The 25,701-nt window shown below is 50.5% G+C and overlaps 2 protein-coding genes across 4 annotated transcripts in view; one reads left to right on the top strand and one right to left on the bottom strand.

The window, feature by feature from the left end:
- The window catches only part of LOC146345327 (uncharacterized), a 15,965-nt gene extending 11,307 nt beyond the window's left edge, over positions 1 to 4,658 (bottom strand). Inside the window, exons 1-2 of one of the 2 annotated variants that reach the window (XM_084860036.1) lie at positions 4,513 to 4,658; positions 406 to 536 (exon numbers count right to left, since the gene is read on the bottom strand). In XM_084860036.1, the coding sequence (XP_084716162.1) occupies positions 406 to 502 (97 nt within the window). In that variant the 5' untranslated portion in view covers positions 503 to 536; positions 4,513 to 4,658. Of the gene's footprint in view, positions 1 to 405; positions 537 to 655; positions 1,039 to 4,512 lie in introns of those variants that run through there. The other variant, XM_084860037.1, reaches the window with a different exon arrangement.
- LOC146345328 (uncharacterized) lies at positions 3,190 to 25,701 on the top strand. Of its 2 annotated transcripts, none has more exons than XM_084860027.1 (4): positions 3,190 to 4,848; positions 17,507 to 17,644; positions 19,619 to 24,456; positions 24,559 to 25,701. In XM_084860027.1, the coding sequence occupies exons 1-3, from the start codon at positions 4,365 to 4,367 to the stop codon at positions 23,236 to 23,238; spliced, it is 4,242 nt and encodes a 1,413-aa protein (XP_084716153.1). In that variant the 5' UTR covers positions 3,190 to 4,364; the 3' UTR covers positions 23,239 to 24,456; positions 24,559 to 25,701. The 2 variants fall into 2 exon arrangements, with proteins under 2 accessions (XP_084716153.1, XP_084716154.1); XM_084860028.1 differs by having other exon boundaries at positions 3,455 to 4,072.

Genomic DNA, 25,701 nt, shown 5'->3' on the forward strand with positions numbered 1-25,701 from the left:
AAGCACCCCTGATTTTCCTTGAAAACAAGGCACGTCAGGATTGGTCAGGAAAAACCCCTCCCCCCCCCGCTGCCAGTGCAGCACATCTGGCGACGGCGGGGCAACAGGTGCGTGTGCAGAGCGAGGCAGAGAGGCCACATGCTTCCCACCCGTTCCAGACCTTGGATCGTGCCACTGCTCATTTCCACCTTGCCAGCAGTCCTCTTGAAGTGTAGCGCAAAATCCTGCCTCGGCGTAGAGCATTTGATGAGTTCACCCCCGGCGTTCCAGCCCTGCAAACCCTGGGCAGCGGATATGTGAGTTACATTACTTACCCACCAAAACTGGAGTTTTATTCTGGAGCAACCCCTCTTGTAATACAAAGAGACATGAACCGAAGCCACAGAATTGCTTCCTGGAGATTACCTGGGATGAGGGCCTCTTTGCAACAGTCGTACAGCATCCCTAGCTGCACCCGGCGGCCCAGAGCCAAGGTCTCGGTTGTCTGGCTGGCTCTGGCCATCGCTCTGCGTCCCGAGGTGTTCCGTTTCCTCCAGCTGAATGAAATAGTGAGAAAAATCCCTGAAGACACTGAACTCAGACTCACATCATTGGTGAAAAAGGAACCTTTTTAAGCTAGCATGTTGCACCCCACTGGAAAATCCAAATTACTTACTCGGGGTGCAAGTACACATTCCAGGGATCGACTCCCTGTCCCCATATCTAGCTGGCAACGTTTGGTGAGTGAGACATGCATTGGGATGTCGTGGCATTCAGTGTCATCGTCCCTCTGCTCCAGTTCAGTGGCAGCTGCTTGCAGGGGCAGGGAACGCTGCACACCACACCGTCACAGCTCCCTTGCCGCGCACTCAGCGCTGCCGCCAGCCACGGGGCCCCTGCAGTGCTGTTTGGCCCTCCTATTCTGCCATCTCTGTCCTGGTCTTACATCGTTGTTGTGCCAACTACTTTTCAAATGCTTACAAATGGTGAAGGGTGGGATAGAAGTGAATAATAAATCATGAGTCATTACTAAATCACGCTCACAAAGTTCCAGGGGAATTCCCTGCGGCTAGCAGCGTGCCGAGTGCCGGACTGGAGTCTGTTCCATTGCCTGCATGGGCAAACCGTTGAGTTTGTCCAATCCTTTAAAAAACTGCATGCGCTTGGGGTTGTCATCGCCATGCTCTGTGGCACTGGCAGCGAAGCCAGCTGTGCAGTGCTTTGACAGTGAAGTACTTCCTTTGCCAGCCCCAGATCTACAGGAATGGCCTGTGAGGAAGGAACACTTACTCATGAGTAGTAGTCGGAGAATCCTTTCTTTCCAGTCACTGATCAGAGATAGGGCTACAGGGAGGCTGCAGACTGGATGGGGACCTCCCGTGGGCGGTATCCCTCCAGTGGGTGGGAGGTCCCCATTCCTTGTTGCATCCAAACCAGGACCCCTGGCTGCTGCTGCCCTAACAAGCCAGAATCATACGCCAAGAACAACCCGAGCTTGTGACTCTGGCCTTGTGGGATGGGTTGAGCCCTACATACAAAGCTCAGAATACAAAGCATCTTGTAGAGTCGCTTTCTGAATAGCCGCTGGGATGCATTAGGACGGGTCAAAGCCTGCACCCCGACCTGTAAATCTCCCGTTAGAAAGCATGTTCCTGAGCTACTTTGGAAGGGCCAGTAGGATGGGTTGGATCCTGCACCCTGAATAAAGCTCTGAATAGCTAGCATTATGCCGTCCCTTCTGGAATGGCCATTGGAGGGCCTTGAGGTGGGCTGTGACTCTGCCCCCCGCCCCGCAAAACTCAGAATAAAACGGGCCTCTTGACAAGTGTCTCTTGGGATGGCCACAGGAATGCACCGAGACAGGCTGGTATCCTGCTAAACAGCCATGAATGAGCAAATTCAAAGGCCGGCCATCCTGACCGACCACCGGAAAGCAGCGGGAGTGCTCAAGCGGACCCCTCTGACCCTTTCCCGGTTCTTGTGCCTTGATCCTCATAGTGATACATTTCTGGGTGTGTCAGGGGTGTTGTGCAGGCCGAGGGATGACCGTCAGACTCGGCAGGCCTCAGACACAACTGTCCTTTATTCACCACACACACAACTGCAGAACGCAGCAGATGCTCCCCCCGCTGCGGCTACGCCCACCTCTACAGGAGCTGCCAAGGCTCAAAACAATAACTAACCCCCCGCCCCCCAGGATACGTAACAGGGGTGTTGAACCTCTTTCAGCCAGAGGGCCGAATCCCATTTTGGAGAAGCTGCCGGGGGCCACGTCCCAGTGATGGGTGGAGGCAAAAGGGGCTGGGCCACACCAGAACACCCCCCCGCCCCGCCCCGCCCCGCCCCGCCCCAGCACATTTGAGCTTAAAGCTCTTCCTGCCAGCAACGAAGCCTTAGGAGAGGCATGTCAGTGTTTTAGAACGGGGAAAGAAAACTGCACGAAAGCTGGGAAACCACACGGGCGGGAGGGTGCTGTTGCACTCGTGTCCTGCTTGTGGGTTCCTGGTCAACAGCTGGTTGGCCACTGTGTGAACAGAGTGCTGGACTAGATGCATGCTTGTTCTGATCCAGGTGGGGGCTTCTTATGAATAAGAATCTTCATAGAATCTTCCTGTGATTCTAGTAATTTCACTGATTATTTAATAATACTGGAATTGTTTCTGCCAATAATTAAGTAAGACATCTAATCTAATAATTAAGTAAGATATCTAATCTTAACTGTATCCATCTTTATATTAATATCATATTAATGTCCCATCCATATGTTTGTAATGATACTAATATGTATCTTTAATTATTTTTACTGCTATGTGTTTGGTTTCCCTGATATATCCCCATGTCTTCAAAAACAAAGTAAAAAAAAATCAGTTGAGAGAGGTTGGTTTCACCTAAACTGCCTGACAGGTTTGCTGTATTAGTCAGCCGATTTTCAGAACGGCCATAGGAATGCATGGAGATGGGTCGGATCCTGCTGAATTGCCTGCAGGCTTAGCGCTTGCTCTGTCAATGAACTGCACTAGTGGACAGCCATAGGGACGCACTGAGATGGCTACCTCAGTGGCTATGGAAAGGCGAGCTCTGCGAAAGACTGAGCCCCCCTCCTCCAGACCCCAGCAAGCTTGAAATACTGCCCTGCCTCCCTGCCCCCTCCCCATTTTAGTGCCACTTCCTATACACTGTATCAAGAGAACTGACAAGCCTCCAAGGTAGCCGCCACTATGGCTTTAAAATAAATCCAGAGTTGAACAAATATCACTAGCAGATGCACACACGCTCCCACAAACACTCTGCAACGGTAACACACACACACACACACACACTACATGGGGCCCATATAGCGTCCACACCGCGCTCCTCCTGGGTGTGGTGTTTATGTCCACGGTCCTTCTAGCAAACGAGATCGTGTTTTTAGTGTCTAGACGGGCAGTCACCCAAGGGCTGCTGAAATGTACCAGGCTACGATTCCACGCCCAGCCCCTCAGCCTGAAGGCGGATCGTCGCGCATCGACAGACCCACATTTCAGTGCCCTGCAGAACGTGAATGCTGGCTCGCTCTTCCGTGGCAGTCCGGCTGGTCCTGAGGAGGGTGTTGCCCTACCGGGATTGAGGCCAACGCCGGAGCGTGCGAGCTGCTGCTCGCGAGCGCCTCTCTCGCTTCCCTGGCTCACGGCTCCGCACCTTGGCCAGCTCGCGTCGGGTTTCGACCTGACTCGGAGGAGGCCGGCTCTTGGGCTCCTCCCGCCTTTCAGCCTGGCCATCTGCTGAAGTCTTTAATCCGGAGCTCCAGGCGGGTGGGGACAGGCAGCGATGGCCGAGCAGGCGGGGCCCTGCTCCGGCCGGAGCTGGGAGCGAGAGCAGGGGAGTTTTGAGAGCGGGATCGCAAGCACGCCCCTCGCGCGGCCAGTCGCTTCAGCAGAGAGGCAGCTGCGCGGGGCCGGGGCCGGGGCCGGGGCCGTCCCCGTGCGGCGCCGCGGAACAGGCGAGGACAGGAGCGGGCGCCTGGATGGTGCCGCAGCGCTCAGGGCTCCATTTCAGCAGCGTATCTTCCGGGATGCTCCGGGAACTGGCTCCAGCGCCAGGGCTCAGCCCGCAGGTAGCTGCATAAAGCACCCCGAGCGTGTGCAGAGCCCCTTTCCGCCGGCATGAGCGGCGGCGATGGCCACTAGCTTAGGCGTCGCCGAAGGGGGTAGACAGCCCCCCCCCGAGAAATCTGACCCGCCGGTCTGGGAGCGGGACCAGATGGGCCTTCGCCCGCCCCCGCGACGCTCCCCTTATCGCCGCCCCGTAACCCCGCTCCGTCCCTGCGCGCCCAGGACGGGAGAGAGACTTCTCGCCCAGAGGCCGCGGCCGGCGCGCTAGCCTGGCGCCCGGCACCCCCCGCCGCGATGAAGCGGGGAGCACAGCGCCGCTCCGCTCGCGCGCTCCCGCGGGGGCCAGCGCGCAGCAAGCCCGGCTCCGCGCCTGTTCCGCAGCCCCTTTCTCCAGAGCCAACCCGGCAGCCGGGGCGATGCGCGCGCGCGCCCGCACACTCACGCGGCGTCCCCGGGAGGCCTTCGCGCGCCGGCTCCTCTCCGGAGGGTCCGCGCGCCGCCCGCCCGCTCGCCGCTGGCCCGCTCCGGGCGCCGCCGAGCCGCGGCGGGGCTGTCCGCGGCGCTGCTTTCGCTTTCGGCGCCGCCTTTCCCAGAAGCGGGCGAGGCGCTGCCCTCGCGCGCGTCTTTCGGGGCGCCGGCGCGGCTTTCGGTTCCGCGCGTGCGCTGGCGACAGGGGCTCGCCTCGCGGGCGCGGAGGCTCCGCCGAGAGGCAGCTCCGCGGACCGGCGGCGCCGCGACACTCCCCGGGAGCAGCGGCGGGCCCGGCGGGCCGCCTCAGGTGAAGTAGCGCTTCGCTCTCGTGCCTGGCCCCAGACGGGCCGCGTCGCCCGAGGCAAGGAGACCCGCAGCGGGCCGGGGCCGGGAGGCTGCCTCGCGCGGAGCCAGGCCCCGGCCCAGCCGGCCCGGCACCGTCGGCCCGGCCCGGCCTGGCGCTCCGTCTCCGGAGCGTCAGGCGGGGTCCCCCAGCACGCGCTTTCCCGACGCCGCCCGGAGATGCCGGGGACCGAACCCGGGGCCCCCTGCTCGCAAGGCGCGCGCTCTGCTCTCCCGCGGAGCCGCCGCCCGCCCGCGGCTCGTGGCTCCGTTTTCTGGGCCCCCGCTGTGGCAGAGAGCGAGCGCGAGAGGGGCCGCCAGGTTCGGGGGGCGCAGAACTGCTCTTCCTCCTCGGTTCTCCCTCGCCCGTGCTCAGCCGGCCCCGGTCCGGCTTCCTCCCCCGCCGCGTGCTTCCCCTGCCGCGTTCCCGTGCTAGTTCCCCAGCCCCTCTTCCTGTGGACAGAGCTGAGAGCCCTCCAGCCCCAGCGAAGCCCCAGGGCAGCGAGCAGACGCGGTAGTCTGTCGAGGCAGAACCGGGCGAGGGGCACCTTCGCGGAGGACCCGCTGCTTGCGGCAGAAGCTTTTGCGGACTGACTGGATGCCGCCTCGTCAGGTGCATGAATGCTTTTCCTCAGCTGGCAGGCACGCAGAGGCACTTGGCTGTGCAGGAGAAAAGCCTGAACTGTAAACAAAGGGTTTCCCCCTTAAAGGTGGGCTAAAATAATTGTGAATAAATACATTTGCTGTTGTTGTTCAGTCGTTCAGTCGTGTCCGACTCTTCGTGACCCCATGGACCATCGCACACCAGGCCTTCCTGTCCTGCGCTCTCTCCCGGAGCGTGCTCAGGTTCATATTCATTGCATCGGTGATGCTATCTAGCCATCTCATCCTCTGCCGTCCCCTTCTCCTTTTGCCCTCAGTCTTTCCCAGCATCAGGGTCTTTTCCAGGGAGTTTTCTCTTCGCATCAGGTGGGCAAAATATTGGAGCTTCAGCTTCAGTATCTGTCCTTCCGTGAGCACTCAGGGTTGATTTCCTTTAGGATGGACTGATTTGAGCTCCTTGCAGTCCAGGGGACTCGTAAGAGTCTTCTCCAGCACCACAGTTCGAAAGCATCCATTCTTCGGCGCTCAGCCTTCCTGATAGTCCAGCTCTCACAGCCGTACGTTGCTACTGGGAAAACCATAGCTTTGATTAGACGGACCTTTGTCGGCAAGGTGATGTCTCTGCTTCTTACTATGCTGTCTAGGTTTGCCATAGCTTTCCTCCCAAGGAGCAAGCGTCTTTTAATTTCATGGCTGCAGTCACCATCTGCGGTGATCTTGGAGCCCAAGAAAATAAAATCTGCCACTGCTTCCATTTCTTCCCCTTCCATATGCCAAGAAGTGATGGGGCCAGATGCCATGATCTTCATTTTTTTAATGTTGAGTTTCAAACCAGCTTTTGCACTCTCCTCTTTCACCCTCAACAAGAGGCTCTTTAGATCCTCTTCACTTTCTGCCATTAGGGTGGTATCGTCTGCATATCGGAGGTTGTTGATCATTCTCCCAGCAACCTTAATTCCGACCTCTGATTCATCCAACCCGGCATTTCTCATGATGTACTCTGCATATAAGTTAAATAAGCAGGGTGACAATATGCAGCCTTGTCGTACTCCTTTCCCAATTTTGAACCACTCGGTTGTTCCATGTCCGGTTCTTACTGTTGCTTCTTGACCCTCATACAGGTTTCTCAGGAGACAGGTAAGGTGGTCTGGTACTCCCATCACTTTAAGAATTTGCCACAGTTTGTTGTGATCCACACCATCAAAGGCTTTAGCGTAGTCAATGAAGCAGAAAGAGACGTTTTTCTGGAATTCTCTTGCTTTCTCCATGATGCAGCGAATGTTGGCGATTTGATCTCTAGTTCCTCTGCCTCTTCGAAACCCAGCTTGTACTTCCGGTAGTTCTCAGTTCGCATACTGCTGAAGCCTAGCTTGTAGGATTTTGAGCATCACCTTGCTGGCATGTGAAATGAGCGCAATTGTGCGGTAGTTTGAACACTCTTTGGCGTTGCCCTTCTTTGGAATTGGAATGTAAACTGACCTTTTCCAGGCTTGCGGCCATTGCTGAGTGTTCCAAATTTGTTGGCATATTGAATGCAGCACTTTAACAGCATCATCTTTTAGGATTTTAAATAGCTCAGCTGGAATACTGTCATCTCCGCTAGCTTTGTTGTTACTAATGCTTCCTAAGGCCCACTTGACTTCACTCTCGAGGATGTCCGGCTCAAGTTCAGTGACCGCACTATCATGGCTATCAAGGACATTACTATCATGGCTATCAAGGACATTAAGATCTTTCCTGTATAGGTCTTCTGTGTATTCTTTCCACCTCTTCTTAATCTCATCTGCTTCTGTGAGGTCCCTGCCTTCTTTGTCCTTTATCATGCCCGTCTTTGCACAAAACGTTCCCTTGAGATCTCCGATTTTCTTGAAGAGATCTCTAGTCTTTCCCATTCTTTTGTTTTCCTCGATTTCCTTGCATTGTTCATTTAAGAAGGCCTTCTTGTCTCTCCTTGCTATTCTCTGGAACTCTGCATTCAGTTGGATATATCTTCCCCTTTCTCCCTTGCTTTTCGCTTCCAAGTCAGCTACTTGTAAAGCCTCATCAGACAGCCACTTGGCTTTCTTGCATTTCTTTTTCTTTGGGATGGATTTCGTTGCTGCCTCCTGAACAATGTTACGGACCTCCGTCCATAGTTCCTCAGGCACTCTGTCTATCAGGTCTAATCCCTGAAATCTATTCCTCACCTCCACTGTATATTCATAAGGGATACGATTGAGGTCATACCTGAATGGTTTAGTGGCTTTCCCTACGTTCTTCAATTTAAGCCGAAATTTTGCAACAAGAAGCTCATGATCTGAGCCACAGTCAGCTCCAGGTCTTGTTTTGACTGAGTGTATGGAGCTTCTCCATCTTTGGTTGCAAAGGACATAATCAATCTGATTTCGATATTGACCATCTGGTGATGTCCATGTGTAGAGTCGTCTCTTGTGCTGTTGGAAAAGAGTGTTTGCTACGATCAGCGTGTTCTCTTGGCAAAACTCTATTAGCTTTTGTCCTGCTTCATTTTGTACACCAAGGCCATGCCTGCCTGTTATCCCGGTGATTTCTTGACTTCCTACTTTAGCATTCCAATCCCCTATGATGAAGAGGACATCTTTTTTTGGTGTTAGTTCTAGAAGGTGTTGGAGGTCTTCATAGAACCGATCAACCTCAGCTTCTTCGGCATCAGTGGTTGGGGCATAGACTTGAATTACTGTGATGTGGAATGGTTTGCCTTGGATTCGTACTGAGATCATTCTATCATTTTTAAGATTGTGCCCCAGTACTGCTTTTCCCACCCTTTTGTTGACTAGGAGTGCTACTCCATTTCTTCTAAGGGATTCTTGGCCACAATAGTAGATATGATGGTCACCTGAATTAAATTCGCCCATGCCTGTCCATTTTAGTTCGCTGATTCCCAAGATGTCGATCATAGAATCATAGAATAGTAGGGTTGGAAGGGGCCTACAAGGCCATCGAGTCCAACCCCCTGCTCAATGCAGGAATCCAAGTCAGAGCATCCCTGACAAATGGCTGTCCAGCCTCATCTTGAAGGCCACCAGTGTGGGAGAGCCCACCACCTCCCCAGGTAATCGGTTCCATTGTCGTATTGCTCTTACAGTCAGGACGTTTTTCCTGATGTTCAGCCGGAATCTGGCTTCCTGTAACTTGAGCCCATTATTCCGTGTCCTGCACTCTGGGATGATCAAGAAGAGATCCTGGCCTTCTTCTCTGTGACAACCTTTCAAATACTTGAAGAGTGCTATCATATCTCCCCTCAGTCTTCTCTTCTCAAGGCTAAACATGCCCAGTTCTTTGAGTCTCTCTTCATAGGGCTTTGTTTCCAGTCCCCTGATCATCTTTGTTGCCCTCCTCTGAACCCTCTCCAGTTTGTCTGCATCCTTCTTAAAGTGTGGTGCCCAGAACTGGACACAGTACTTACTCCAGATGAGGCCTAACCAGTGCTGAGTAGAGGGGAACTAGTACTTCCCGGGATTTGGAAGCGATGCTTCTATTAATGCAGCACAAATGAGCATTTGCCTTTTTTGCAGCCACATCACATGGTTGGCTCATATTCAGCTTGTGATCGACAACAATTCCAAGAACCTTCTCGCTTGTAGTGTGGTTGAGCCACGTATCCCCCATCTTGTAACTGTGCATTTGGTTTCTTTTTCCTAGGTGCAGAACTTGGCATTTGTCCCTATTAAATGTCATTCTGTTGTTTTCTGCCCAGCGCTCCAGTCTATCCAGATCACTTTGAATTTTATTTCTGTCTTCCAAAGTATTAGCTATCCCTCCCAATTTTGTGTCATCTGCAAATTTGATCAGCATTCCCTGCACTTCCTCCTCCAAGTCATTCATAAAAATGTTGAAGAGCACTGGGCCCAGGACTGAGCCCTGCGGTACCCCACTCGTTACCTCTCCCCAGTTTGAGAAGGTCCCATTGATAAGCACTCTTTATGAGTCCGATTCTGTAGCCAACTGTGGATCCACCGGATCGTTGTTTCATCTAGCCCACTTTGAGCTAGTTTGCTCATCAGGATATCATGGGGCACTTTGTCAAAAGCTTTGCTGAAGTCAAGGTATATGATGTCTACAGCATTCCTACGGTCTACAAGGGAGGTTACTTGATCAAAAAATGAGATCAGATTTGTCTGGCAGGACTTGTTTTTGACAAATCCATGTTGGCTTCGAGTAATCACGGCATTGTTGTCAAGGTGCTTCCAGATGGATTGCTTTATGATCTGCTCCAGAATTTTCCCAGGGATTGATGTCGGACTGACTGGTCTGTAGTTCCCAGGTTCCTCCTTTTTACCCTTTTTGAAGATAGGGACAACGTTAGCCCTCCTCCAGTCATCTGGCACTTCCCCTGTCCTCCATGATTTCTCAAAGAGAATAGACAGCGGTTCTCAATCTTGCCATCTCATGTTGACCACCTCCAGCTTACCTTGATTCATTGATCTGACATTCTAGGTTCCGAAACAATATTGTTCTTTACAGCATCGGATTTTCTTTTCACCACCAGACACATCCACAGCTGAGTGTCCTTTCGGCTTTGGCCCAGCCGCTTCACTCTTTCTGGCGCTACTTGGAAATACCCTCTGCTCTTCCCCAGTAGCATATTGGACACCTTCCGACCTGAGGGGCTCATCTTGCGGCGTCATCTCTTTTAGCCTTGTGATACGTTCCATGGGGTTTTCTTGGCAAGAATACTGGAGTGGGTTGGCATTTCCTTCTCCAGTGGACCACATTTTGTCAGAACTCTCTGCCATGACCTGTCCGTCTTGGGTGGCCCTGCACGGCATAGCTTATGGCTTCACTGAGTTACGCAAGCCCCTTCGCCACAACAAGGCAGTGATCCATGATGGGGGAATAAATACATAGCTAAGTATAAACACAGAGCCTCGTGTGGCGCAGAGTGGTAGGCAGCAGTATTGCAACCGAAACTCCCCATGACCTGAGTTCGATCGCAGCAGAAACCGCGTCTCGGGTAGCCGGCTCAGGTCGACTCAGCCCTCCATCAGGTCGGTAAAATGAGCACCCAGCTTGCTGGGGGAAAGGCAGTCATGACTGGGGAAGGCAATGGCAAACCACCCCGCTGTGGTCTGCCATGAAAACGCCAGCGCAAGCAGCGTCCCTCTAGGGGTCAGCAATGACCCGGTGCTTGCACAGGAGGAACCTCTCCTTTCCTAAGTATATTAGCTACACAAGAGTAGTAATCAATGAATAGTTTTAAAAGGATGCATTTATGTATTTATTAGAAGTATTTTAATATCACTCTTCAATCATATTCTCAGGGTGCATTACATCAGGAATAAAACCATTCAAATGAAATAAAATAATAATAATACATCTAAATAAACGTATGCAATAGAATCCCAAACCAGTCATCAACATTCAAAAAGCAAATATAAGAACAGCTGTTGGGCATTCTATTACAGTTCTGCCAGCTGCTTTATTCTCTCTCTGATTCAGTATCCACAAACTGATCTTGCTGATTTATTATGACCGGATTAATTCCAGTTCATATTGTTGTTGTTCTTGGCAACACAGAAACACTCCCTTTTACCTCTTCTGCAACCTTCTTTTTCTTTTTCCGTTCTTCTACCTGGGTCTCCAGTTTTCAATGTAACAAGCAGCAGCAAGCAGAGATTGAACTGGAACCCAATAAATGCACCTCCCTTCTTAGAAAACAGAACCTTTTCTTTCCTCTAGGGGGGAAGCAGTTGTGAGCTGCTCCCAGATCTGAAAAAGAAATTCACCAAAACAATACTTATGCCTTGGTAGAATCATAATAAAAATGCCCTCTTCCATAATTTGAAAAAAATGTATTTAGTTAGGTGATAGCATATTGCTCTGTTTGCACTAGTATAGGATGCAGAGTTTGGCCCCTGAGATGCAAGCAAATTGCAAGGGGCATGTTTCCCCAGAGAACAGCTTGTCAGGATCACAGCGGCTATATTCTTCATTGCTCAGTTTGTGTGTATTCAACCTATTTGTCTTTGCGGAAAAAGATGACAGCAGGCAGCCTTCAGAATTCCGTACTGTCAAGAGCACAGATTGTCAATCAGTTTGTCGGTCAAGAGTTTACACAGTGGTCTTCAGGGGGCCATATTCAAACGGACTAACAGAAATCAATGGGCAGTAGAAATGCATTGTCACAGGATGGGATTCTGCACAACTGCCTTCAAGGAAAATCAGGAGCATTCCTCTTCATCTTGAGGGGATGCCAACAAACCTAGTGGTGGTCCCCAAACTGCTTAGAACTCATTTAACCTTCTGAATGGTGTTAGTAACAAGTTAGGCATAGGTGTTAGTAGCAAATCAGGCATAGATATCAGTACACACTTGCCAGATGTCTTGATACAGGTTGGATCCAGACCTAGTTATGCTTAGAATAGACCCACTGAAATCAATGGACCTTAAGTTAATCATGACTTACTTGCCCCATTGATTTCCATGGGTCTACTCTAAACTGAGTTGGGATCCAACCCTACGTCTCCGTCTTTTGAAGTCGCTTGTAGGATACCATCTTGTGGATTGCCAGTGAAGAGAGAACTTTGGTCCATTGATGAATAAATGGGCCACATTTATATTTCCAGACGTGCAAAATAAGTTGCTGAGCCACTAACAGGGCAGAGCTCGTGCATCTTCATTGATCAGGCTTAAAGTCCATACGGTAGGTAAATATCTGAAAGTTGTAATTCAGTTGCCAGGGTTAGGTTGGTTCTAGTAGAAATATCTAGCCAAAATGAGTGAATGAACAGGCAACAGTGCCATGCCATATGAACAATTACAGGAACTTGCCGGCAATTAGGGGAAGGGCAGAGAGTTTTGTTTCTTAAATAAGCACAGTGGTGGCCAATAAGAGCAAACCAATAATTTTTGCTGTATGAACCATAACTTTGTATCTCAGATTGAATGTCATACACAGGACAGTGCTGTTTTCCACTGGAATGGGGTACTGGGTTTTTGAATTCCCTGTTCCATTCCTTGCAAAATAGGGAGGGGTCTGGTCCAAATGCATCCATTAACCATTGATAAAAAGTTAGATTTAGTTGGTGTGGAAAGGTGGGTGCCTGCACTGTTTTAGGCCCTGCTTATCATCTGCAAGGTGCTGGGTGGGGAACATTCCCCCCCCCCATTTGAGTATTGAGTGGCTGCCTTTTGCCTGTGGAGAAGCAAGAGAGGCATGGGGGGAGTGATGGATAGATAGCAGTTCCAAGAGGGAATATTTCCGACAAGGTGCTCAACAGGGGTCAATGAGTGAGTGATTGACAAATGGTGCCACCCTTGATGGAGAGGTTCCCCATCCCTAATTGAGGGGCTTTCCATTCCACACACCCCACCTCCCACTCTTCCAATGGGTTTGCACTCAACTGGTAACCCCTTGACATCTGTGACTGGCAATTCATTCACCTGCTGGAGGAGATAATATTGCAATTAAGTCAATGTTCATTCATCCTATGTAGGAACTTGCATTGGAACTCTGGGCGGTTCCAGACAAGACTCTTACTGTGCAATCACCTTGCTTCAAACACAGACTTTTATGAGGGCTCCAGATGGCGTCTTCTTCTGTTTCCCACCGCATGTTCCGCCTTTTTTCTTACCACAAACTTCTGTTGAGGGAAAGACAGAATAGCGCACAATGTCTTTTGACTGGTCGTGCCGGGAGCCCTCTGTCTAGAAGCTCCCTGTCTGAGGTGGCTGCCTCTTCTGCTCCATGTGCCCTGGCTCTGATCCACAAGGAGGCTGAGCCACGGGTGTTCGGTCGGCAGTCCCTCTGGGTGGAGAGACGTCTGTGGTACACACCATGCACAAGCTAGCTCTGTTCCCCGTTGCCTTTAGTGGTGCATGATGGGATATTACCTGCGGCTGGTGGTCTGTGATCAACAGGGGGATCCTTTGTGCAATCTCCAGGCCATGCTACCCAGCGCCCTCTGTGTGGGGAATACTTCTCCTACCTTTAGAGTGGGGGGGGGGGTTGTTTAGCCAGCATACAATTTCCATGTATTCCCAGGGGGAAGGAGAAACATTCCGTGGTTTTGCATCTTTGCGTGCTCTGCACAGCTTGGGGGTGCTAAGGAAGAGGACAGGGAATGGCTGGGGATTGTTCTTTGGGGCTTTTGGGGTTCTCAGTTGCCCGTCTTTTGCGAGCGCAATGACAGGAGCTCCTTCCGAATGAACTTCCCTGCCATCACCCCTGCCTGCTTTTGCCTGTGGCACTAGTAGCACCCTGCCGGCAGCAGCATGTCCCACCAGCAGGAGCATCATTCCAGCAGCACAAGGGAAAGGTTCATGTGTAGCCTTGGGTGCCGCTGATGGTACAAGGGAGGTTAGGAATGATCCTATCCTTGCCCAGTGTCAGGGTTGGATCGGAGCCCAGAGAGCCCCAAAGCAGTTCTGATTCTGAGGAAGAGACAGAAACCGCGGGAGAGGAACCCGTGCACCGTTCAGAGGAGCAGCCAGGGGGAGAGCCCCTCCCGGTACACATTCCTGAGAGTGATAGTGACCTTGGCAGGGAGAGGGAGGCGCAACAGCAGTTTCTGGATGCTAGGCGCCGGCACAGTGTCAAGCGGGAGATGGCGAGTGCTGAGAGGAGGCGCTCAGCCCGCTTGGCGCGACGCCATGGGAAAAGGGTGGACTCTCTCCTCCTAGCCCATAAGTACAGAGGTTTCCCGCCTTCCCCTCCAAATGGAGATCAACTGATTCCGAAGGTTAGAACCCCCGAGTAGGCAGCTCTCTTACGTCTCACTCATAGGATTAAGCAATTAGCATCTGTAAACGTCATTAGGTTGAAGGGAATAAAGCCTTGGAAAAGAGCCCTATTGTCTGCGTGCTGATTCTGGCTACCTGAGGATTTCAGAAGGTGGCAGGGGTGACCTCCTGACACCCAGCAGGTATAGGTTTTGTGGAGGATAAAGCTGCCAATGGCTGCTAGTCATGATGGCTACATATTACCTCCAGTACCAGAGGCCTCTGAAGACCAGCTGCTGGCAAACACGAGCAGGAGGGTGCTGTTGCGCTCATGTCCTGCTTGGAGGCTTCCCAGGGGCATCTGGGCATTTATTTAGTCCCATGCTGGATGACATAAATCTTTGGTCTGATCTGGCAGGTCTCGTCTTGTGTTCTTCCAGAATTGCTTCCCCCCAACCCCATTCCCCCAGCCCGTTCTGACGCCTCGGATCGCCGTCTTGCAGTAGAGTGGGGCCTTCTGAGGGAAGAATGTCAGACAGAGCTTAACTCCTCCTATGCTAACCCCAACTCCTCCTGAATTTGGATTATATTCTGAGAGGTGTCAGAAAGTGGTGCTGGGGGATGTCTGTTCCACCCCATGGCCATAAGCCTGTGGGGTGCTGCAAAGTTCTATCTTGTCCCCCATGCTTCTCAACATTTACATGAATCCGCTGGGGGAAGTCATCAGGAGGTTTGGGCTGAAACGTCAGCAGTGTGCAGAGGATACTCAGCTCTACCTCTCGTTTCCATCTGCACATCCCAGGGAGGCTGTGGAACTCTTGGACCGGTGTCTGGAGGCTGTTTTGGGGTGGATGAGGGTGAACAGGCTGAAACCTAATCGAGACAAGACAGGGGTACCGTTGTTTGGGAAACCAACTACTTCAGATGGAGGTTTACAACTGGTCTTAGACGCGGTTTCACTCTCCCAAAAGACCAAGTTTGCAGCCTGGACTCTGAGCTAACTGGGGAAGCCCAGGTGGCTGCAGTGACCAGGAGTGCTTTTTACCAGCTTCGGCTGGTATGCCAACTGCAGCCCTATCTGGAGAGGACGGAGCTTGCCTCAGTTATCCACACACTAGTGATGTCCAGGCTGGACTACTGTAATGTGCTATATGTGGGGCTGCCTTTGAAGACGGTTCAGAAACTCCAGCTCGTGCAGAATGTGGCCACCCGAGTATTGGTGGGGACAAGGCAATTTGAACAATGCCTATACTGCGCCAGCTGCACTGGTTACCAGTGTGTTTCTGAGCCCAATTCAAAGTGCTGGTTTTGACCTTTAAAGCCTTAAATGGTTTGGGACCAAGTTACTTGAAGGACCACCTACACCCTTATCAGCCTGCCCACACTTTAAGATCAGAAAGAGAGTTCCTTCTCATTTACTCATTTACTCTTCCCCCTTATTCTGGATTCCCAACGACCCTGCAAGGTGGGCTAGGAGAAGAGATAGTGGCTGGCTACGTGGGAGGGAGTACTATAGAAAACCAGCTCAGCATTCCTGCCTTATTTAAAACAACTCCACACCCCAAAAGGAAACTATTAAAAATGACCATTCCAAGTTCTGCATGATGAATTTATTCAAGGGAGGAGAAGAGGCACTTTTAATTAGGGATGTCAGAGAATTCCACCATGGATCTCGGTGAGGCCGAATGCCAGTGCAATCGGCCCCCCAAAATCCATGGCGGAACGAAGCTCCCCCGCCCCCCCACCCCGCGAAATGGGCCCAGCACCTACCTGCTGCCGTCCGCGCTGACTTGCGAATGGCATCTGCATCTGCGGCCGCCATTCGCTTCTTCCATATAGAAGCCGTGATAGATACATATCCATATAGAAGCCGTGATAAATACTTACGTAGCCTATCACGGTTCAACTAAGTGAACGCAAATGGCGGCGGCTGCGGCGGCCGCCATTTGCGTTCCCTTTTTTTTGCCATTTTAGCCTATGTAAATATTTACGTAAGCTAGTACGGCAAAAAAAAAGGGAACGCAAATGGCGGCTGCCGTGGCCGCCGCCATTTGCATTCACTGTTTTTGTTTTTGTTTTTGCCGTGATAGGTTACGTAAATATTTACGTAGCCTATCACGGCAAAATACAGGGACGCAAATGGCGGCGGCTACGGCAGCCACCATTTGCGTCCCTGCAGGCTGCCCAGCGCCCAGATGTCCGGCTGCGGGCGGCCTCGGCTGGCGGCTCCGCGGAATGTCCGCGGAGCGGAGCCAGCCAGAGAGAATTTCGGGGGAAGGGACAGAGCACCTCCCCCCCCCACAAATGTCACCCTTCAGAAAGGTAAGTGACTTTCGTACATCCCTACTTTTAATATCCATTGAAATCCTAACTGTCAAGCCTTTCTCCTGTGTGGCTGAGAAGGGAGACTCCCCCATCCACCCTGGGAGGAAAAAAGCCCATCAAACTGGTGAGCAAAAGGGAGAAGAAGCAGTCAGTGAAGTCAGTGGGAGGGGGAAGTTTCAAGTAAATGCCCTGAAGGGGATGCACTCCTATGCATGCCTACCCAGAAGCAAGCCACACAGAATTCAATGGCACTTACTCCCAGGAAAGGAAAGCCTTACAACCAATGAGTTTACTCAGAAGTAAGCATTGCTGTGTTCAAGGGGATCTCGGAGCCCGTAGGGGAATGGGAGAGAGGCAGAAACGGTCACTGGATGCCCGGTCAGTGACCTGCCCCCCCTTCCCACCAATTTGTTGTCATGACAATGTTATTCAGCACTGCCCAGCAACACCCCCTAGCACACGCCCACACAAAGCAGGACAAAGCGCTAAAGGGGAAATACACAACAAGGCGGATATGGCGATTTCAGTCATAAGCACAGAAAATGCTGGGTTTTCTCCGTTCTCAGATAACACGGGAAGAAGGAGGGGAAGTGGTGAGATAGCAGCAGGAGAGCAGCAGCAGCATCTAAAGCTCCTGTGAAAACCAGTGATTAAAGGAAAATGATCCTGCTGAAAAACTCAGGTGTGAAGATGTGAAGAGAGCCTTGGTGTTAACTGTAGGTCTTCTCTTTCCTCTTTCAAATACCCTAATGGATTTAATAACCTGTAATCAATTTGTCACTTCTAATATTAACTGACTTGCAGAGAAACCTTAAAAAGTGAGATTACCTTAACATTAACACCAGTGATAAATTGGTTTATCATGGACAAGAGGAAATTGTTCACATTTCTGAATCTTTGTGCATACTGAATAAGAGAACACTCTCTTAAGGGAATGCATGTTAGGTCAATATAGTTCAAAGGATTTAGGCTTCATTATGGTTGACAACACTTTAAAATCTAACACTGCCTTTCAGACAAGCACTGGAAGAGAGATACACGTGGCTGCATTAGAAAAATGTCTGGGCCAGATGACGTGATTGAGATACCTGCCCTGGGCCGCCCATTCCAGCTGGGGATGCTGTACAACTGCCACAAGGATGCTCTTCTCTCAGGTAGGTATCCTGTTCCATTAAGTATCCTGTTCCATTGGGGCTTGAAGTTGCAGGGGAAGTGGGCACGGTCAGCTGGAGTTTCCTGGGGAGGCCATGTCAGGTCAAGACAGTCAAAAGTAGGCAAAGTCAGGTTTCATCTCTTAAAGGAGAGGTCAGGACCATGGACAGCTCCCAGTGCCCATGCCAGCTGGAGCTCTTCCTTCTACTGCAACTATCGAGAAATGTTGTCTAAGCAGAGAGCTGAAGCCACCTGAAACCTTTGTAGACTGACAATCCTTGTACTGTTGTTGGGCCTGCCTTCCTGGAGGAGCTGGTGGTTGTTTATAAAGGGCCCTTGGCTGTTTCTGTATCCTTTGGCTTCTGCTGGAGATAGGGGTGCTGCTAGAGCTTCACCCTCTCAGGACAATGGTAGGGCCCTGTCCTCTGGCTGGGAGCACATAGGAAAAGAGCTTCTTTCCCAGGCTCTACTTCATCCTCCTCTTAGTCTGTGGTACTTGTTAAGACATTTGGAGGCCCTGCTCTATTCCTCTGCTGTGAGCAGTGTGCCAGACGTGTACAAGGAACAAGGCCGTCACTGCTCTGGTTCTGAGAATATGGAATGGCCTTCAGCAAGCAAAGTATGGGCTCTGCCACTGAGCTATGAACCCTAGCAACAATGATGCGCCCCTGCAATCATACTGTTGCATCCCAGCAACACCCCACTGTTTGTGGCCTTGAATCAGCCACTCTGGGAGCCTTTTCCGCTAGAGAGCTGGGTAAAAAGGATTCAAATACATAAAAAATAGTGCAACCCAAGACTCTTTTCTCGCAGCCATGCAATCCACATCACAGATCAATATGCTGCCTGTACCCAGCTGAGCTCAACAGCGACATCCAGTGGATGTGCACAGGACTGCAGCCTTGCTGTGTGCTATAGCTACAGAATGGATTGAATGAATGAATGGTTCATTACAGTCACAGACCAATACAATTCTTTTTGCAAAAGAAAGATACAGCTAATCAAGTGCAATTAAATAAAACCAATTAATCTTAAAATTGGGCCAACGTAACTTTCCCTTTGTCTGCATCGAAATAAGAAAGAACGTAGCAACCTTCCCAGTGACATAGGATGAATTGTCGTTCCGCAGAACATCGCCAGCTCTTCAGAGGGTCGTGCCAGGAGAGTTCTTAATACAAGGAAAACATAATGGATTGGTGTATGGGAGGGTTTGCCTGTGTGTGTGTGTGTGTGTGTGTGTGTGTGCACAGTCTACTGTCTTTCAAGAGACAGTAGAGAGAGACAAAGGGTGCGTTCACACGACACGCTAACCCATGATGGGTGACTAGCGTTCGCACGACACGCTAACCCATGATGGATGACTAGCCACGCACTGGGGGTTGTTCTGTGAATTCGCCCACCCCGCAGAAAGCTGTCCAGGGTCTCATGACATGATAGCCCATCATGGGTAGTCACCCACAATGACATCATTGGTAGTCACCCACAGTCACAGAGACCCAACGACCTCAGTTAAAGTCTTCACTCGTGGGGGTAGCGGTACATTTGCTGGGGAAGCAGCACGGAGGCCAGCTGCCTCCTGGAGGGTTCAGTGGCGACGGTCTTCTTCATCTGTAGGAGCATTAGGGAAATTTGGCCCCCTGTTGTACGTGACACACACTGAGCACAGATCTTCTTTCAGCAAGTTTGGATTAGTACCTTCTGACTGCAGAAGCTCTGTTAGCACCCCGCCCCCCATTTGGGAGCTGCTCCTGTGCTTCCCTGTGTGGGGCACTCCATGCTTATGTCCTAGTTCGGATTGTGGGGTTTTGATTCCCAATTAGTATATCCAGTATTTTATATCCAAAGTCCTGAGGACTATCTCTTAGGAACAAAGGAACATAGCAAGCTGCCTTTACAGTGCGTCAGACAATTAGTCAATTATTGGAAGGATGTGTCTCTTCTCTCCATTAACCACATGTTTCTTTTCGATGCTACAGAACATTCATTATTTGACCCAGAGATACATCAGAAGAAAGCTCAAAAAACAATACAACTCAGCAATATAATGGAGAAAGTTTCATCTAACACAATTGGAGCGAAGGCAGCTGCTCTGAGTATCAAACCATCCCTGCTGACCAGTCTCCTCTGCGGCTTGTTTGAAGTGAACGGGTCTGCAAAATACCTGCTCAGCACCAAGAAATCCAGACACCAGGACAGCACCACCTACAAGTACTTGGCTACAGAAAGTGTGGAGCGTGAACGGCTGTCTCTAAACTCCTTTGGACCTGAGCATTTCTCTTACCCAGCTGTAAGCGAGTGTGAGGCTTCTCATGTGGTTAGTGCTGTTCGGTACGGGGCCCAGGCCTTCATGGAATATGAGAAGGAGGTTTCTTCTTCTGAAAATAGCAAAGAGAAAGTGAGAAGGCCTGGAGATAACATGTCACTGCTTCCACCACAAGGCAAATCAGCTCTCCAAATGGATGATGAAGAAAAATCACAAAACCAAATGTTTAAGTGTGGGTTTTATGGAGATTTCTCTCTGGAGAACAATCCAGTTGCTTTTCAAGATCCCACGAAAATTCATACTAGCCTCCCCAAACTTCTGGGTGCGCATGGAGAGAAGGCTGTTCCCATCAATGTCCGTCTGTACCCACTAAAGAAATTAGGCCTCAAACCCCCTCTGATACCACATGCGAGCTCTTTCCATGAGATACGCGATGTCCTGCATTACGACATTCGGGACGAGATGGAGGGCCTCATAGAAATAGATGCACAATGCAAGGACCTCTTGAACAGTCCTGCAGCCCAAACCTTCCCTGAAATCAGGAAGAAAATCCAGCAATTCAGCGATCTCTGTGACCAACACAAGCAGGCTTTCCAGAAACAGCTAGCAGAAATTGTACCCTCCATCCGTGAAGGAAAGAAAGAGGAAACGGAGCTGGAGGAGGTCTTAAAATGGAAAAAACGGTCCCCCTTCAACACTCAAAGACTCTGTGGATTTTTGGATAAAAAGGAGCAAGAGATTAGTTTTGTGAATTCTCTCCTTTCAGCCCTAGAAGAGACAGAAGCCATTTGTCTTAAGCAGGAACTGTCCGAAAAGATCTTTGATCCGAGGACTGACTATGTTGTTGCATTCATGTTCACATCATTACATGAAGAGGAGCCATATTTCTCCAAGCTGAAAGCCTCTCTCTCTTCCTTGAAGCAGCAGGATGACTCAAATGGGTGTAGTCAAAGCTCCACAGAGTGGTATGAAGAGGCAGCTGTCATCAAAAGAGCAAGGGAAATGGCCATGTCCTTCTCAGCTTTTGCCAATGCCAACCTGTCCAGGAAGAAGACCCAATTCGTGGTGGCCTCCATTCAAGATAAAAGCAATCCTGGTGCTTCCATTTACCTGTATGGAAGTGGAGACCTCAAAGGAACCAGATTTGAGCCTCCATCCAAACCCCTTCCCATAGAGGTTGAAGAAATCTCACATGACAGGGTGCAGCTGAGACTCACTCCAGCACAGTGTGGGAAAGAAGCAATCTCCTGCTACCAGCTTGAATACAGGATCATGGAGAAAGAGAACTGGATGTCTCAGGTTACCCATGGGAGAGAAGAAACCATCACAGTAAAAGGCTTATGGCCAGACACTGATTATCAGTTCCGCTATGCTGCCATGAGCAAACCAGGGCTCAGCAAGAACAGTGATATCAGCCATGCTGTGAGGACCCTTCCTGCTAGCCCCCCCAGGGCCCCCAAAGAAAGTAATGCGGAGGCAGCTGTGGGTTTGTCAGGGTATCAAGACACCAGCACAGAGGAAAGAACCACAGACTATACAAAGAAATCAACGCCTAAGGGGGATAAAGGCGAAAAAAATGCGTGCCAAGAAAGCCCAAGGGGGGGAATGGAGAATGTTGGGGGCTCTCAGATCTTAACACCTAACCCCTTCCTGGATAATATCGCTACATGTGTCCCAAACCCCAGAGGAGAGTCAAAAACTATTGCCAAGTCCCTCTGCCAAACAAGCCGTATAGTGAGAAAAGGGCAGCCTTCAGTATATGCCCTCACATGGGAGAAGTCAGTTTGTAATCCAAAGTCAACTTGTACAAGGTACAGGTTTGGAAAAGAAGAGGAGCCTCTACTCAATCACAAACTCATTATGTTGCTGGGAGAAACAGGAGCAGGAAAAAGCACGCTTCTCAATGGGATGGTCAACCACATCCTAGGTGTGCAATGGGAAGACGACTTCCGATTCAGTGTAATCCAAGAAGGCCCCAAGAGAAGCCGAGCTCAGAGCCGGACGGACAAACTGACTGCCTATGAAATCCCTCTGAACCAGGGCTTGCAAGTCCCCTATTCCCTAACCATAATAGACACTCCAGGGTTTGGAGACACAAGGGGCGTGAGCCATGACAGAATGCTACTGGAGGAGATCAGGGAGTTCTTCTTGACCCAGGATGGCACTGATCACATTGATGCGGTTTGCCTTGTGGTCCAGGCCTCGCAAGCTCGTTTGTCACAAGCCCAGGAATATATGTTTAATTCAGTGCTCTCCATTTTTGGAAGGGACATCAGAGACAACATTCAGATCCTGATCACCTTTGCAGATGGGAGGACACCTCCTGTACTGGAGACCATTAAGGCGGGCAATGTGCCTTGTGCTAAAGATGCTAAGGGAGTCCCTGTCCACTTTCTGTTCAACAACTCGGCTCTCTTTGCCAGTAATGTTCAAGCTGATGAGGACAGTTATCGTTTCAATCAAATGTTTTGGAAGATGGGGGGGAGGAGCATGGAAATGTTTTTCCAGTCCTTAAATGATTTAGAACCTCAAAGTCTAACATTATCCGCAGATGTTCTTAGTGTACGGAAGGAGCTTGAGGCAGCTGTGCAAGGCATAAAACCCCAAATCAAAATGGCGCTCGTGAAAATGGATGAGCTAAGGAAGACACAGAGAGCCCTTGAAAAGCACCAGAGTGACATGGAGGCCAACAGGAATTTTGAGTACGAGGTGAAAAAATTTATCCCAGTGAAGAAAGACATCTGTGATACAAGATATGGTGCAACCAACTGCCAGAATTGTCAGTTCACCTGTCATTATCCTTGTCAGGTTCAAGATAACAGTGAGAAATGGAAATGTGCCGCTATGGACAAGTATTCCCAACACTGCAATGTTTGCCCTGGCAAATGTAAGTGGATGGCCCACCGCAGTCAACGCTTCCAGTGGGGTCACTATATAAGACAAGAAAAACACAGCTATACAGATCTGAGGGAGAGGTACAAGGCAGCTTGTGGAAAACGAATGACAGAAGAGAAGGCATTTGAGTGGCTTCACCAAGAATTTGAAAAAGCAGAAAAGGACTTGGCAGAGCTTCTTGAGAAGTCATCTCTTTATCTCCAGAAGCTGCAAGAAATTGCCTTAAAGCCCAACCCAATGACCACTTCAGAATACATTGACCTGCTGATCAGTTCAGAAGAAGAAGAACTACTGCCTGGGTTTGAGGAACGAATAGAGATGCTGAAGTCCGTAAAAGGAAGAGTTCCATCTAATGCCTCAACAAGGGGGCAGTGCCGGAATTATGGAGAGAAAGGAGGGGACCCCCGACCTGTGGCCAAATCACAGCACCTCTTTTAGCCGGTTAATGGGGCCATCACAGAAGGTTGGGGTGGGGCTGGGGCTGTAATCTGCTAGAGAAGGAGTGTAGAACCTCAAGCCTTGTCCCCTTATCCCTTACCACTGATCATTTGGTGGTTTCCCGGCTTTCATGCAGTTTTTCCCCCATTCTAAGAAGTTGAAAGGTCTCCCCTAATGCTCAGTGCCTGGCAGCAAGAGCTTTCAGCTAAGCCCTTGCACCTGGTATTTTTTGTACTCTTGGGTTTTGGCCCTGGCACCTTTGCCTTCAGAACGTCACACAGGCGGAGAAACAGGGCAACTCCAACTGCCTTCTAAAGACCCTAACTATGTTGTACCCCACTTCCGGTTCCAGAGAGCGCGAATTTTTCCTCAGTGATATCGCTGGGTCTCAGACTTTCTAAAGAATCCTTGCCCACAATGGCCCATCATTTTGTTATTCACTTTGACACACACCCAGTCACCCTACTGATCAAATTGATGTGTCATTGTGGGACCCTTTCATTGCTCTTTTCCCTTCCTCTCTAGCCCTTTGCAGGCATTAAAAAAGGAGTTAAAATCAATGAGCAAGGGAGAAGGAGCGTTCCAAGCCCACCCCTCTCCCTTGTTGTGTTTGTCACCCTCAGTTTCTGGAGGGCGACAGTCTGAAGAGGAGAGCCTCCTGAATCCATGGAGGCTCAACATGTGGGCCAGAATGCTGGAGAGTCCCCATGGATACAAGTCATAATTAAATGCCCGTAACGACGGGCCATCAGCCATAGAGACTCTGTGCCCATGACTTCCATAAAGAAACCGGTGTGGCAACACCAGCACCTGAATTCGGTAGAGGGTAGGGATGTACGAAAATCACTTACCTTTCGGGGATTATGCTGATGGTGCGGGGGGAGGTGTTCCGTCCCTCCCCCCGGAATCCTCGCCGGGGGGGGAGGCGCTCCGTTCCTCCCCCCCCCCGGAATCCTGGCCGGCCGGCTGTGCTCCGCAGCAGGTCTGCGGAGCCGCTGGCCGGCTCCGCCAGCAGCCGGACATCTGGCCGCTGGCTAGCAGGGACGCAAATGGCGGCGGCCATAGCCGCCGCCGTTTGTGTCCCTGCAGTCAGCCGTGATAGGCTACATAAATGTTTACGTAGCCTATCACGGCTGATTAAAAAACAAACAAACACGCGCGTATACAAATGGCGCCCATGGGCGCCGCCATTTGCGTTCCTTATTTTGGCACGTCTTAGTCTACGTAAACATTTACGTAGACTAAGACGGCGAAAATAAGGGGAACGCAAATAGCGTAGCGTCTACGCTATTTGCGTTCCCCTTATTTTCGCCGTCTTAGTCTACGTAAATGTTTACGTAGATGAAGACGTGCCAAAATAAGGAATGCAAATGGCGGTGCCCATGAGCGCCGCCATTTGCATACGCACATTTTGTTTTTGTTTTTTATTAGCCGTAATAGGCTGCGTAAACATTTACGTAGCCTATCACGGTGTTTTTTAAAAATTTAGCTGTGATAGGCTACGTAAATCTTTATGTAGCCTATCATGTTTTGTTTTGTTTTTTTTAAACTTGGAAATGGCGGCGGCAGCCAGTCGGAAGACCGGCTGCCGCAGCCGCCGCTGCCGAACCACCGCCGGAGCCGCCGCCGCCAGGAAGATCCGCCCCAGGTAAGTCCCGTCCCGGGGGGGTGGCGGGGGGGTGGGCCGTTCCGCCACCGATTTCAGGGGGCCGAATGCGCTGGCATTCGGCCTCCCCGAGATCCGTGGCGGAACTTTCGTACATCCCTAGTAGAGGGCTGGATGAGGAACAATCAACTGAATCACACGGGACAGAAGCACTGTGTGTAGGTGGTTCTCACGTCCATGAAATGGGGAAAGCAGCAAGTGCAGGAAAGATGCAGCGTCCCCCGGCCACCATTTCTCCACTTGAAATCACCTCAGCCTGCTGCCTTCAGTTGTCCAGCGCAACCCACGCTCCGTTACACAGGGCTGCTGCTGTAACGTAAAGAGAAGCTGTGGGACGATTGGCAATGCTGAGCTAAGAGCAAGGTTTGGGCGAACTGCAGAATGAATTACTTTAGATTTTTATACCATTGGCTCAGAAATGCTGGATTTTTCACGAGATTTGTGGATATCTCTTCATCTCTGTAAGGCTTCCCTTATATCTCATTTTTTGGGGGGGAAATCTAACTGTAAGTTCAGTTTCCCAGACTTGCCCAGCCACTGGCATGGAATTACATCTGTCATTTCTTTTCCTACTGTAGTAAGCACATTTCCCTACTGTAAACCCATATAGTCATACTCAGCCTTTATATAACCATTTCCAAGCATTCGCTACGTATCTCAAGTGGAATGGTGCCAACAATTTTTCAGTCAGCTGCTTTAACTGATCTCCTTTATGACATCTATTCCTCATTCAATATATTTTCAAATGTATCTTGTACTTTTATTTTAACTTCTTGGTAAAAAATATTTTCAGCTTT

Source organism: Heloderma suspectum, chromosome 5 (assembly GCF_057233095.1).
Source record: "Heloderma suspectum isolate Gila_16-S chromosome 5, 16-S_ref, whole genome shotgun sequence".
In the NCBI taxonomy this organism is placed as follows: domain Eukaryota; kingdom Metazoa; phylum Chordata; class Lepidosauria; order Squamata; family Helodermatidae; genus Heloderma; species Heloderma suspectum.

What these genes read in the sequence shown, in the direction of transcription:
- LOC146345328 (XM_084860027.1), top strand. Translation starts at nt 4,365, where the DNA reads ATGAAGCGGGGAGCACAGCGCCGCTCCGCTCGCGCGCTCCCGCGGGGG. An exon ending in GGCCCGGCGGGCCGCCTCAG is followed by an intron (nt 4,849 to 17,506) that starts GTGAAGTAGCGC and finishes ACTGCCTTTCAG; the next exon opens with ACAAGCACTGGAAGAGAGAT. An exon ending in CAAGGATGCTCTTCTCTCAG is followed by an intron (nt 17,645 to 19,618) that starts GTAGGTATCCTG and finishes TCGATGCTACAG; the next exon opens with AACATTCATTATTTGACCCA.